Below are 14,564 nucleotides of genomic sequence, written 5' to 3' on the forward strand. Positions count from 1 at the left end.
AACTGCACCCGGTCTAATGATGCTAGTGCACTCAAAATATATTGACCGCTACATACTCTGGCCTATGAGGAGATAAGCGGGAAAATGGAGAGAAATATCTACCATGGTGGGGTTTAGAGAGGAGGCTTTCATAAGGTGTGGCACTGTGGTGTCCAGACTTTTCAGCAGCTCAGCGTTGATGGTGCTCTGGAAGAGGCTGTAGAAGTATTCGCCGTGAGAGAAACTCAGGAAGTTATTGCTGAGGCTTCCGGATATGGGCACGGAGAGCATGATGGTGTTCAACAGCAAGTCCACCAGCTGCTCACTCTAAAGACAAAAGGCAATCAATTTAATTTTCACAACAACTTTATTTATCCCATTAGGGGCAATGGGTTATGAGCAGGTTGTCGTATACACAGAACACATGTCACACAAGAAATTCAAATGGATACACCAAGGAGCTTAGATATGGAAGGAAGGAAGGAATGAATGAATGAATGAATAATAAATAAATAAATAAATAAATATACATACATACATACATACATACATACATACATACATACATACATACATACATACTATTAATATTATTAAAGTGATGTGTACTAAAAACACGCCGAGACAATGAGCTAGGTTAACATAGAATGAGAACAGTGTGAAACATCATAAAGCATCATATTCATGGTCATTTTTCAATGACGTAATGTTCTACGTACTGTATTACATACTAAAACATACATTTTTCATTCTCATCTGTATCCTAATTAGTCTGCTATTGTCATTTGAAATGACTCACCATAGGTAGTTTTGATCAAATCTAATCCAAAGAGAAGAAGCACTGACCTGTCCATTGAGAGAAAAGGCAAGCTGAAGCAGGCCGTCTGCGAGCCTCTTGGTATTTATGTCCAAAGATGGAAGGGCCTTCCTGTCCTTACCGGGTGCGATGCCTTTATACACTGTCATTAGAAGTCGCAATCCAAGGGACTTGGCATAGGAGGCATCCTTTAGCAGGACCAGAGAGACAAAAACAAAGCAGAATGTCTGGCCTTTTTGTGGCAACTTCATAGGAGATAGGAATACTGAATTGCATTTGCGATCAATGGCACATTTGGACTTTGAAAAAAAAGAAAAGAAAATAGTGCTGCAAATGTTAAGCTTAAAGTGGTATATTGGTCACATTTGAAATATGTGCTAGGCCAAATACCTGGCTGTGCAGAATAGAGCTGAGGAAGCCGGCTTTGTGGATCTGCTTACAGGACAACAGAACCATTTCCATTTGGTCATGGCTGCGGAGAGTGCTGGAATTGTAGAGGTCTATACCACACAGGTCCTCTACACTAAAGACAGATCAAAGAAAAAACTATTACTATCTGAGTTGATTTCCCCACATTGTAATTGTTAACTACTCACTCATGAATTTAAAGGTCCCATATTATGCTAAATGCACTTTTTAAATGTGTTCCAACATATCCATGCGTCCACGGTGTGCCTAGAGACTGCCAAAATATCAAAAAAAATAACAATCTCTCCTTTTCTCACTCTCCCCTTTTCTGAAACCCCCACCCCTCCCCCCAAAAACACTCCAGTCAGAATTATCCCCTTTTCTGACCTCACAAACCGTAAAGCCAGAAGCTTCCACTGTGCAGCCCACACCCCTATTTCTTATTGGTCCACGGCCCTGACAGACAGAGGGCGAGGCGTATCTGGCTTCGCTTCCGGACAGGGGGCGGGGGGAGCTCAAAGATTGTATATTTACGAGGGGACCTGCAACTCTTTTTTAAAAAATAGGCCATTGTGAGATTAGCTGAACATCAGCATAGTACAATAAATTATCTGAAAGTTTTTTTCAGCAAACAATTAAAGAAAAACGTATTAGGGACCACTAAGACCATATAATATGGTGTATAATAGAACCGAAAAGTGTATAATATGGGAGCTTTAATGGAATTATACGGTTTACCTTCATTAATCAGTGGTTTCATGAGATACAGTATTGCTTTTACAAGAAGACAACATATCATTCACACATTTAATGTGCTTCTTTCAAACGTTTTTTTTTCTTTTCTTCGAATGGTCACAGCATGTGGCTTTTCTTTTTCTTTAATAGTGAGTTCAAAATAAGAGTAGTCAAAGATTAACATACCTTTTAGGCGTGAGTTTTGTCCGCAGACTGCCTTCAATACGAGTGCCGTAAGGTGAGGCCAAGAGCGCCTTTAGCAAAGGAACACACACTTCTGGTAGGTTCTTCATCACCTCCACATCTGCCATGTTGAAACCGACAGTGGATGGCTCGCAAACCACCAGCGAAGTCAGCTCAAAGAAAGCTGAGACAAAAACATCTTGTTCCAGAAGCTGTGGACAGAGTAAAGAAATGGTCAGCAAAAAAGAAAATCTCAAAATGGAAGGACCATGACTTTCTTATTATCAGAGTGTCTTAAACTGAGTCATACCTTCCAAACCTCCTGGTCTCCTTTGACAAGAATCATGACGGCAAACTCCAGCAGGCGGACAATGATGGTGCACTTGCTGTAGTTGTACTGGTCCACCTCTCTTGGGCTGAAGTGAGAAGTCTTCTCGCCCAGAGGGAAACAGCTCTCTGCTGCTGCCACTGAGTGAGTCGCCAGCTCAGTCAAAAAGAAACCGATAGCTTTCAGAAAGCTGGAGTTCTCTTTGGAGCCTTGAAAATGAAGAAAGAAATCGGTATTTATTATGATCACTGTAAAATAGATAGAATAGAATGGCGTCATTGTATCATTAAAACACAATTCAGAGTGCTACTCCTGTAAAGGTGCAACAAGTTTAAAAACACATTCTCCACACATTCATTCATACATTCCACATGATAAATAAATATACATAAATATAGCGGTTAAAACTGTGTTGAGAAATTGTAAATTAAAAGTATTGCAGATTGATGTAATAGTTATCCTCATAAAGGTAGAAACAATTCAACTTGTACGATTTATTATGTATGATTAATACAAGGTATTGGGCCTACTCCTATGGAGTAGGAAGGAGATAATCGATGATGATTTAAAACTGAAGCCCCATTTTCTTTTTACCCATTTGACAATTGTACCTGGACAAAGCAACAAAAAGACTCACTCGGTAAACGATGAGGCTTGATTGTGTGTTTGCTGACGAAGGTGTTGTAGCAGTCCAGGGCAGCCAGCAGCAGGTCCATCCATTGCAGTGAGGCTCTGACACTGAACAGCCCCGTCAGGTCCCTGAGGGTGGGCTGGGACAGGAGACCTCCACCCTCAAACCGTGAGATCAGGAACCCTATGCCACGGTCCTTCAGCATGTCATCCACCCACTGAGGTGCAGACTTCTTCCCTGAGTTCAGTCACACACCGCAAAAAAAATTATTCATATGTTTAACAAAAGCAAATTGAGTCAGAGTAGCAATTAGGGATGGGAATTGTTAAGAATTTAACGATTCCGATTCCGGTTCTGCTTATCGATCCGATTCCTTATCGATTCTCTTATCGATTCTCATTGGGTGAGAGAATAAGTACAAATTAGTTAGTTTTTATTATCTCTCTTTAATATCTGATCAGAGGTGTGTCTAGTCTGTGCCTTGAAAGACTATCAAGAGTAGGCTACTTGTAGGAAATTGTCAATTTTCACATTAATTGGTCCAAACAAAAAAATAAATGTTTGGCTTTTAAGCCCAAATGCCATTATGTGCGCTAAAAACTAAAAACACAGACTGAAAACAGTCAAGGAAGAGCTTGTGCTTTTTGGAATATTAACAGTGCTCATTTGCACTTGAAACCAAATTCAACTGACATAATAAATATAAACAAGTCTTTTGAAAAGATAAGACCAACTATCAACTTTGGCAAATTAACCATTTTTATGCAGAACAATCATCATGTTTGCCCTCTCAGGAAGGATACGAGATATTTAATTTATGTTCAGTGTTATTATTATATGATGATTGCGCCCTTATTCTGAAAGGGCAACGTGATGATGTCACTACGTTCACGTGAAGGAACCCTTTCCTTATAGGTCCGTGGAAGGAACGTCTCAGGTCAAACTGTCACGTTGTTGTTGAACTGACAGTCAGTCATGTAGGCTATTCAAGAAGAGAATACATTTGCCAGAAAGGCTAAAAGAGAATGTATCGCTTTGCTTATTCTTCACCGCGCCAGCGACGAGGAGTCACCGCTCCATCTCAGCTTTACAATATACATGCTGTTATGTGCAGCGCGCTGTTTATTATTAATATAATGGCCCGTCATCAGACACACGTAGCGGATGGGTTTATACCATAGATAGTAAATAATAGGTTTATACATCGATCGCTGCATCAAGTAATCCAAGGCAGAGCTTTTTGTATGGGCAGAGAGCGTTATTTTAAGTGTGTCTTACTGTCTTTATAAAGTGTCTTGTTAAACGTTTTCTTATCACCGGACCGCCGAGTCCCGCTGTGTGTTGTTTTGGGTCTGTCTCCACCGCCGTGCGTAAAGGCTGTGTGGTGGCGGATTTTGCATATGATGTATGTCTGGACTCAAATGTTAGAATGCTTATTAATGAAATAGGAAACATTTGCTACAGGCCTGTATAGGCATACATTGACTGTGTTTTAGTGTAAACTGATTAACTTAAATGTAGGTTCAACCATCCCCCTCAATCTCCCGTGTGGAGCCAGCCTGACTATACATTTGAAAGGTGACAAAGTTCCTGCAGACAGCCTCCTGCTGTTCTGGGTCAGCCTGCCCCACCCACGATTATAATATGAATGTATATCTCAAAACCTGTCTGCCTCCCAACCTGCCTTCCCCTCCTTCCCCCCACCCAGCCTTACCTGTCTACCCGCCTCCCACCATGTCCTTAAATAGTCCATGATTTTGAGTGAACATGGTCACTTCTTGTAACATACTTACGTGTGTTGGAACCGGTGACCTCTCCGCGGAGAATACCCGCCTCCCACCATGTCCTTAAATAGTCCATGATTTTGAGTGAACATGGTCACTTCTTGTAACATACTTACGTGTGTTGGAACCGGTGACCTCTCCGCGGAAAATTCTTGCTATTCTTGATTGAAAATAAACCTGATGCTATACACTATATCACCGTTTGCTTGACTTTTCTTACCACAGCTGCATTTTAACAGGTGATGAACGAGAGTAAACAGCGGGCCTTTGGCAGCGGTAAAGACATCCTTTTTGCTTTGCTTTATGCTGCTCTCGCCTTTTTATGTATCTCCCCCTTTCACTTGCCCACACCTAGGCCTACACACACGTTAATTCATAAATTTATGTTCAAATCCAAGTGATGGGCAATTCTGGTGCCGACTAGTAAGGCAGCGGACGTTTAAACGTTTAACCGTCAGGATCGCAGTCTGCGCGCTTGCGTGTTTGATGAAATGGAAACTTTACAATTGTTGCAAGTGGCCGTATTGTCACCTTTTCGCGTGAAATACAACCACACTTTAGAGCGCTTCTGCCTCGACGTCATGTTTGCTGCGTTCTGAACCAAAACAAAGCAGCGCGTGTCTGAAGTCATGACGCATTTGCTACGAGCGGAACCGATAAGCGGCATCGTTAAGCAGGCATGTTAACGATTCCAAGGAATTGGTTGACTCGGCACCGGTTCTGAACAAGAACCGGTTCTCGATTCCCATCCCTAGTAGCAATAGTCACTAAAACAGCTTTTGGCAACATCTATTTTCTCAGAATTTACAAAATTACCACAATGAATGCATTGATTTGATTTGAAATCAAGCTTCAACCTGAATTATGAAAGGAGACTTTTTTTCTTGTTATGAGTTGCATCTGTTGTTTTAACTTCAGCGTCGGATCATGGCCAACATTAGAATATGACGCAGTTTAGTAGGATCACTGACCTGGGAGCAGTGGTATGAAATCGTAGAAGAGCTCCATGCATTTGTGGCGACACTCAGTCTGAGGTCGGCCACATTGTTCCAGAAGCCATAACACCATATCAGATAGACACAGCTTGTCATCAGGTGGAAAGCCCCTGGGAGAAGAGGATTTTACATTTAATTATACATAGAAATTACGATCTCTTAACATTGCATAAACATAACTGTGATGAAAGCAAAGGGCTTTTAGTGCAAAAAGGCAGTGTGCATATACTTATGCAGTAAGTAGTTAGTAAATGTCAAGCCGACTATACACAATTTACCTGACTGCTGGATTTAATTTCAAAGCAACATTTCTTGAAAAAATTTCAAGATAAAAGAAAAAAATAAAATAAAATGTTGATTAACTTGGGCTAAGGTAAATATCCATGTACACATGACCAACCTTGGGATGCGTCTTTTAGCACTGTGCTCATTCAGACTGGAGGCCTTCAGCATGATGATTCTTTTCAGATGATCAATGGCAGAGCCAATTTGCTGCAACGCACCTGTTGATGAAAGAGTGGCGAAAACAGTTTAATACCTTTTGGGGTATTTATTTATTTATGAATTATTTATTTACGTTAATGTGTAATGGTCTGGAACATTCATATATACATTTTGTTATCAATATGATTGCAAAAACTAAAACTTAAAATAATGTGTTTTAGCAATTTTACAGGAAAATTAAAAACACAATTTATGAAAATGTAACAGTTACTTCACATCAATCCATTTATTTGTTTTATCACGAGTAGGCAATTTTATTTGTATGAAAGCCTGAAATGGAAGAAAAGTTACCCATTGATCGCTCATCTGAGTGTGCGAGAGCCAGACTTTCCACAAATATGACCAGAACCTCAAAGACAAACTGCTCCACCAAAGAACTTTCCTCTCTGCGGGGACACACACAGAACAGTATTAGGTATATACAACATACAACAATCCAACATTTTCTATATAAAAATTATTCGCTATTCATTTCTTCATTCTGTCATAGAACTCAATAGGAAAAACATAAAATGTACTGTATGTACTTCGTGGCTTCATAATCTCGTGGGTCTACAGAGGGAAAAGTATCATACCTGAATTGTCTGTAGATACTGTTGAATGCTAAGGCCGCACCCAGTCTTTTGAACCCATTGGGGTGGAGGGCCAAGCTGTAGATACGCTTGAACAAGGACTTCATGTTAGTAGGGCTCTTCTCTTGCTGCTTGGGGGTGGTCTGTTTGATCGACCATTTGACAAACTCCTCAATGCAGCGGCCACAGAAGTCTCTGAGAGTGCTATCCATAGGGTCAACCACGCCGTCCTCAAAAGAAAAACACAAACTAAATTGTTGTCACAAAAAACCTGAGAACTCAACCGAAAACCAATGTGTGTTCATAAAATGATGCCCTTACCATTATGGCCTCTAGAACAGCGACTGTATCTTGGCTCTCAAACTTCTTGTTGTTTGTGCACCAGTGAATCAGCTGCATAACCAGCGGCTCAAAGAGCTGCCTGGTCACCTGGTCAGAAGACATTCAAATGCACAAACATGACCATAGATATCACATCATCATATACCTTTAACCCAAGCGCCGTTGTAAGAAAAACAATGCTCTTTGTTATGTTGTAAAGGGGTAAGGAATACCTGCCTTTGAAAGTCTAGCTGAATACTACCATGTAATAAAAAAAAAATTTTTAATAAGATGGTAGCTACATGTTCAAACTCACATAAAATATCTGTAAACTTTCACATCATCTCTCGCTGTCTGAATTGCAAACTTTCCACATACCTGATCCACATCACAGGCCAGACGCAGTAGCACAGGAAACAGCCTCTTGTGCAGCTTGTACATGGGAGGCAAAGCATTCTTCCCTTCCACCATCTGAGCACTCTTCCCAACCATGTAGACCACCAAGCTGTGGAGCAGCTCACAAGCCGCTACCTGCATCCAACACAAGCATTGAATTCCATTGCATGAGACCACTGTCATCATATACAGTATATATACAAGTATAGCATTAAAATATTTTTTTTGTAAAATCCTTGTACTTTGGTTTGTCTGTCGCTTGTGGACAGAGCCAGTTCACTGATGCGAGGCAGGAATGGGTCGAGGTAGATGATTGGCTTCATGTCGGTGAACGGCACCGCAAAGCTGAGCCTTTTCTCCGTGTCCCAGGCCACAAACTTCTTCATCATCTCCTCTGTTGAGACCACTGGATGAAAGTGAAAACAGACACAGAGGCCTCGAATCAACAAAAACAAGTGTCAGTGTGAAATGGAATGAGACAGCAGGTGGGTTATGGTTATGTAAATCCTTACCGGTAACAAGGTTCCTGTTCAGCTTTCCTCCCAAGTGACCCAGTAACTTCACCACCCTGAGCCTCACTGTGACCATTGGAGCGTCTTCCTACATTCACATAGAAGTCATCAGTAAGTAGGCTCAAATACAGGACTTCAGTGATCTCAGCAATAAGAAGCATGGCAATCATATAAGTATGGCAACAAATGATGGATGAATAAAATGGATAATACAAATCCAACTTCTTATTTAAATTTTTCCAGAGACAATACCGAGTAAATACTGGAAATCGTACATAATTACGTTTGGAGAATTGGAACACCACTGAAAGCAGAGAAATAAACACAAAAAGCTAAACACTGAAATATGTTATCCCCCCCCTCTCCCATCCAGTACCATGCTGAGCTGGTTAGACTTCTTCAAGAGCCGCGTCATCACTCGACTGTATCCCTTGTCATTTCTTGTAGACACAGAGGACATCACCTCCCAGCTGCTGTCGTCTTTGTCTGTAGTCAACAGTGTCTGAATTAGGCTTTTTCTTCGTATGTGTGGTGCTTTCATTTACCAGGCTAACATTTTAAAATGTAACCGAGCTGTCAATCAACTGACTGATACTCTTATCATTGGCTTACTGTTGGTGGAGGCAGTTTTCAGGTATCCATCCAGGAGAGGCAGGATGTTGGTGTAGCAGGGCTGCATGGTCTCCAGAGGGATGTGGGATGACCAGTCCTCCAGAGCATCCAGGGCCACACTGGCCAAAGGAACGTGGCTCAGGCCCAACTTCAGAGCAGCCTAAACCCCACACAAACACACATACTTGGTTGGAAATGACTGCAGTAAACAAGCTACTGTACATCTGCATTTCTTGCTTTTGTTTAAAGCAAGAAATGCCCTTAACTGGTTCATAGAAAACACAATAGGACAAATAAAAGGCTCCCACCTCTAGAGCAGGACAGTAGGCCTTGATGTCCAGAGCCACCATGTTGTGGTGCAGCGAGAGCACAAACGTCAGGCAGGACGCCAGCAGCTCGTCTTTGTACTGCTTCATTCTCACACACACCTGTTGGGACAACACAGTCACAACTCCCACATGATATGTTCCAATGCTCCATTGCTGTTCATTACACCAGCACAAAAGTTAACAATGATTCTAAGATATATTGTTAAAGGAGCTACCTCTTTTCCAAACTTAGAGAACAGTGCAAAGCAAGCACTTTTCACTGTGTCACTCTGGGGGGACAGAGAGCTTCTCAGGCCAACTCCCTGTGCAAAAAAAAACAAAGGTTTATAATTTGCATGTTGTAGTCCGATCGAGAAGTGTATGCATGACATCACTACTTTTCATCTGAGTTTGTCCCACTCTGCAAATATACCTGACATAAGCGTACTGGACATTCATTCTTTGTTTCCACCTGGTGTCACATAATACCCATAGCTTTGATACAGTATTATATGTTCTGTGACTACGATTAGCAAATATTCTATTTTAACAATTGAAAAAACACAACCTAATGCATTTAATGCAACGGCCGGTGTGATTAGAAAAACTAAAAGTGATAGAGCCTAGTGCTTAGTTTGTAGTAGGCGTGGAAATATTACCTGGAAGTACTTGTTTCTCTTGGCAATTTTCATGATGACAGAGAGCAGCTTGTAGAAGCCGCTGACCAGTGGATTTCGTATGGAGTGGAGGATGAGTTCATGACTTAAGGGATACACCCAGGACTGAAAATACTCCACGTGTTTACTCAGCAACAACTCACTGCAGGAAAAAAAAAACAGTGTTCACCCAAGACATTGTTATGCTTAAAATGAACTGTTAATGTGCTACAATACCATGTGTGCCCAATGTAAGAATTGATTACAATTAGGGTGTGGCAGTTCAGTGTCTTGTCTGTTGTCTCCATTACCTGCAGAAGTCCACCAGGTTGATGAAGGCGGTGAAATCTTTGATCTTATTGGGCAACAGATGAGCTGTGGGGTCAGAGGAGGGCAGGACATGGGCCGCATCACCCAGAGCCTGACGGACAAGGATGGATTAGGGTAAAGCAGACAGAAACACTTCAAAAGGAGTAGTGAATTATGCTTCAACTCATACAAATGGACTTAGCAAGTATTCAAAAGCTTTTACATTTTTATGCCCCCCTAAAGGACGTTTTTACAAATCTTAAAAAAAAAGAAAAAGAAAATGATTTAATGACTTAATATCAACATATCCTTTACCAAGCAGTTGGTTAACAGGACAGCTTTTGTCCATGTCATGATGAACTACATCAAAGTGAGTCCATAGATTGAGACCTCACCTCCTCTCCCGGTGTCACTTTCTGCACGGACAAGTCCAATTTCTCCACAATTCGGAGAATGGATTTCACCAACTCATCGTAAAGGAGACGGCTCAAAGACCCGAGGGCAGCGTTCTGACTTTCGAAAGCTCCGTCCAAAAATCCTGAGTCCTGCAGGGGAGGACATAAAGCGTAACACGGACCTCAAGGGAAATGTAGTGCTAGTTGAAAGGTCTCCCAGTACACGCAAGACATTTTCTACCCACAAATTCTGTTTTAATTGTTCAGCTGAGAATAATGAAACAATCTGCCCCTACAGCATTTGTCCCCTTCTTCTAATGATTGAAAGAGAGTGGATTTATGATATATTGTACTTCAATATTTACAATTCAAACCAGTGCATGCAAGACTCTGAAATAAATGTTGTACAATTATAACTATGTAAACTAGGTAGTATGCTATGTGAGACATGATAACAACAGGCTTAAAGATAGCATTTAGAAAATCCCTAAATAATGTCTTCAAAGGGGATGCTAAGTGGCTAAATGTTAAGTAATGATAAAAGACAAAAAGCACATTGTACCTTGAGCCGATCACAGTCCAGCAGGTTTTTATACAGGGCCAGATAGTTCTGACTGGAGGGAACTTTCCACTTTCCAGTACGAACTTGGGAAGAATCACCGTCTTTGTCCTGAGAGAAGAAGGACAAAAAAGAAAAGTCAATTTGACTGCATATTAAACATTTAGCTATATAATATATACATGATGCACATCTAGAAATTTAACTATGATGACAGCATCTGAAAACCTGAGTCTGACCTCAGACGTTACGATGGGTTTTGAGCAGACGCGAATCAAGCCCTGGTGAACTGGAAAAACAAAAGGAAGACGGTTTTAATGGATGTTATTGTGTGATTCCGTCTAAGATAACAGTCATACAAAAGCAGCAAGATTCTGATAAGTTCTATATCTTTACTTTTAAGGGCTTCCAAACGCTGAGATTCAACATTGGATCCTCAATTAAGAAGGACTAGACAAAATAAAATTGCATCCGATAGTGTATTCAGTCGTTTCTTCGTTAACACAGTAGATGTGTCTTAATAATGACTGAATACACACATACACACATTTCTTAACACACATCTATCCTTACAGTATCGTATAAAGGGCAGTGTTTCATTTATAAAAATATCATGAAGGACTTCAGGTAATGTGTGTTCCTATTCGACGTACCGACAGAGCTGATGAAGTTCCACAGGACAGGGCCTTTGGCGGCCATGGCCACCAGCACCTTAAGGATGGACCTGCAACACACAGTCTGGACTCTCTCACTGTGCTGAGGGAAGATGTCTATCTGAACCACAAGGAGACGCTCTAGGAGAGGCGTGTACACCTCTGGAATCTGAGAGAGTAAGGGCACAGAGCAGAGGGTTGAATGAGACAATTGTATTCTTGCTAATGTAGGACATAATGGTGTAATGGGGAGTTGGGGAGTGAGTGAGTGAGTGGGTGGGTGGGTGAGTAGGTAGTTAGTGAGTGAGTGAGTGAGTGAGTGAGTGAGTGAGTGAGTGAGTGAGTGAGTGAGTGAGTGAGTGAGTGAGTGTCTTTGATACCTTGTCCAGGTGAATCAGAACACTGGCTATAGAGTCCAGGAAGCTGGGCAGCTGGTAGAAGCTTTCGTCCTCTCCGTCAGACTCGGTCAGGTACATCTGCTTACAGCGCTGGATCAGCTCCGTGTACATCAGGTCCACGTCTTGAGGGCAAACTTTCTTGCACGGCTACAGTACAATTACATTTTAAATTTAAAAAAATGATCATACAGAAATTGAGAAGATTAATTTAAAAAAAAGTATCTAGCTGACAACACAGAAGCCCAAACGTGAAGCATTGAAGATACAGCATATGAGTAATCAGCAGCTGTTGAAAATGTTGATAACAACAATTATTCAAGCGTGCACAAACTTCTTTTTCACTAAAGTTCTGGCTTTTCCAACTATAATCAAAAGGCAAACAAAGCAATGAAAACGTACGGCTGCAAAGAATCCATATCCTTTTATGGCAATGGACAGTTCCTTATGCGTGGAGTCCATGGTCTTGATGATGCTGCAAAACTTCTGCATGAAGAACTTCAACTTGCTCTTGTGCTCCTCGATATTCTCTGCCACCAGCATTGCAACCTGGAAGGGAACATTGCAGTGTTGTAATAGGAGCGGTGTAGTCCGTGCCATTGATTACAAGGAGCGTGTCAAAAAGCAATTTCATTTCGGTGCAGTGATTATTATTAAGAAGTGTTTACCTGTTTGAGAAAAGCCTCGAGTGCGTAGTAACTTGTCTTCTTCATCTCAGCGTTGATGTGTCCGCAGAGCTTAGACATGACGTCAAACAAATCCCTGTAGTGGTCCATGAGACAGCTGCTGAACTGGGACGCATGTCTTGCAAACAATCTCAGCCCCGCTGGCAAAGAAAGTAAAGAAAGCTATGAGAGATGTGAGTTTAAAGGGAGTTTTACCTTCATTTTGCTGTGGAAATGGAAGGTCTTACCAAATGTGACAGCATAGCGACTCATTTCCACCTACGAAAAAAGCGTAATAAGAAAACAAACAAAAGAAAACAAGCAAATATAGGAGTCATGTTAGCATCAAAAATCGAATTTCAACACACATTATGCATACACATTGATGTTAATATGACAACATATGCTACATAGAGTAGTAGTATCATAGCACTTTACAATATAAAATAAGTTTACTAATATCAGTCAGGTTGTGTAGCACCTACAGTAACAATTTTAGCTGATCTCTACGACACATTTCATTTCAAACAAAAAGGTACTGTACTGAGGTTCGATACTATTACCTAGCAGCCACACACACATTACTTTCCACTGTACAGAAAATGGTTAGTTATCTGAGAAAATGACATTTACCTGGGGAGTGATGGCCTTCAGGGCGTACTGAAATATGTCCCTAGATGTTGCCGGGTCTGCAAGTCAGAGACACACACATATCCTCTTATCATGCAGCCTTAGAAACACAACAACAGAGAATTTATTTTTTGTCATGAATGTTAAATAAATAAAAGGCAAAATCACACACACACCATCTTCCATGGTTTTAGGGAAGTTGACCATTAGAGCAGTGATTCCTCCCAAACATCCGGCTACGACCAAAAGTTTAGGCTCCTTTGTTGATGACGTCATCTGAAACATCAAAACACATTATAATAAACCCACATCTGAAACACAGACACATTTAACCGTCTATATTTGTTTTTATGTGTTCAACAAACCAAATAGGTTAAAAGAGGGGAACTGTAGATAACGAGTCACAGAATCGGAAAAGAAAAAACAACAACACCTGAACTGTTTAGTCATCCCTGCCTAAACACTTAGCTCCACACATTCAACGGATCATGATTTTCTCTTAGCTTTTTCTAGGTTATCTTCATATCATCTGCTTAAAAATATACAGACCTGTTCTTTCAGCTCCCCTAAACAGGCTTTGTAGAGTTTGTCGGAGAAGGTGGCCATCTCGCTGGGGTGAACCTCTGCAAGCACTCCCAGCAACTCATAGATTTTGCCAAGCACTGTACAAAAGTAACAAGATACGAGAAACAAAAAAAGAGGAAACATTTGACATTTTCCTTTGCCTGTATAAAGATATTTACAATGTCAAACCAAACCTTGGTTTCAGGTACAGTATAAGGATGAAGACTCACCAGAATCTGCTAGTTTGCTCTTCTGACAAAGCTCGCTGTAAAATCTTTCAAACAGAGTAGAGATCCGAAGGTCTGCAGACACACTTGAGGCCTTTGTTGTTTGGAGGACCTGGGAAAGGGTTTAACCAGCATATAGAAACAACTCATTTTTTTATTCAAATATTGTATCAATACCAAATCTTTTGGTCTGAGTGCAGTTCACTTTGATCTCGTAGTACAGTTAGTTCTATGCAATAGAATATACACCAGCTGCCAACCTTAATAAGGAGCTCCAGCACTGCTGTTCTGCTCTTGGCTACTTTTTCCTTCGTATACACAGCCATGCATGTGTCCTGCATAACACAAGAAATGGAGAGAATAAACAACATTAATAATAACGTGTGGAATTAACTGTGCACATGCAAAAAAACAAATCCATTGGTT

The 14,564-nt window shown here is 41.0% G+C and overlaps 1 protein-coding gene across 1 annotated transcript in view; it reads right to left on the reverse strand.

Annotated features, from left to right (window-relative positions):
* The window catches only part of prkdc (protein kinase, DNA-activated, catalytic subunit), a gene marked incomplete at its 3' end in the record, with an annotated part of 34,063 nt that overhangs the window by 18,055 nt on the left and 1,444 nt on the right, over positions 1–14,564 (reverse strand). Inside the window, exons 4-36 of the mRNA XM_080050289.1 lie at positions 14,399–14,473; positions 14,142–14,250; positions 13,897–14,009; positions 13,524–13,623; positions 13,351–13,406; positions 12,966–12,996; positions 12,721–12,878; positions 12,455–12,601; positions 12,038–12,202; positions 11,658–11,826; positions 11,244–11,293; positions 11,008–11,115; positions 10,446–10,595; positions 10,053–10,162; positions 9,745–9,904; positions 9,322–9,408; positions 9,086–9,205; positions 8,778–8,937; positions 8,542–8,651; positions 8,166–8,253; positions 7,896–8,059; positions 7,636–7,788; positions 7,258–7,365; positions 6,940–7,166; positions 6,656–6,750; positions 6,261–6,363; positions 5,837–5,970; positions 3,088–3,318; positions 2,433–2,659; positions 2,126–2,334; positions 1,187–1,319; positions 826–984; positions 103–306 (exon numbers count right to left, since the gene is read on the reverse strand). Of these exons, the coding sequence (XP_079906415.1) occupies positions 103–306; positions 826–984; positions 1,187–1,319; positions 2,126–2,334; positions 2,433–2,659; positions 3,088–3,318; positions 5,837–5,970; positions 6,261–6,363; positions 6,656–6,750; positions 6,940–7,166; positions 7,258–7,365; positions 7,636–7,788; positions 7,896–8,059; positions 8,166–8,253; positions 8,542–8,651; positions 8,778–8,937; positions 9,086–9,205; positions 9,322–9,408; positions 9,745–9,904; positions 10,053–10,162; positions 10,446–10,595; positions 11,008–11,115; positions 11,244–11,293; positions 11,658–11,826; positions 12,038–12,202; positions 12,455–12,601; positions 12,721–12,878; positions 12,966–12,996; positions 13,351–13,406; positions 13,524–13,623; positions 13,897–14,009; positions 14,142–14,250; positions 14,399–14,473 (4,413 nt within the window). The remainder of the gene's footprint in view (positions 1–102; positions 307–825; positions 985–1,186; positions 1,320–2,125; positions 2,335–2,432; positions 2,660–3,087; positions 3,319–5,836; positions 5,971–6,260; positions 6,364–6,655; positions 6,751–6,939; positions 7,167–7,257; positions 7,366–7,635; positions 7,789–7,895; positions 8,060–8,165; positions 8,254–8,541; positions 8,652–8,777; positions 8,938–9,085; positions 9,206–9,321; positions 9,409–9,744; positions 9,905–10,052; positions 10,163–10,445; positions 10,596–11,007; positions 11,116–11,243; positions 11,294–11,657; positions 11,827–12,037; positions 12,203–12,454; positions 12,602–12,720; positions 12,879–12,965; positions 12,997–13,350; positions 13,407–13,523; positions 13,624–13,896; positions 14,010–14,141; positions 14,251–14,398; positions 14,474–14,564) is intronic.

The sequence above is a fragment of the Ammodytes marinus genome (assembly GCF_949987685.1).
Source record: "Ammodytes marinus genome assembly, chromosome: 21".
Classification (NCBI taxonomy): domain Eukaryota; kingdom Metazoa; phylum Chordata; class Actinopteri; order Uranoscopiformes; family Ammodytidae; genus Ammodytes; species Ammodytes marinus.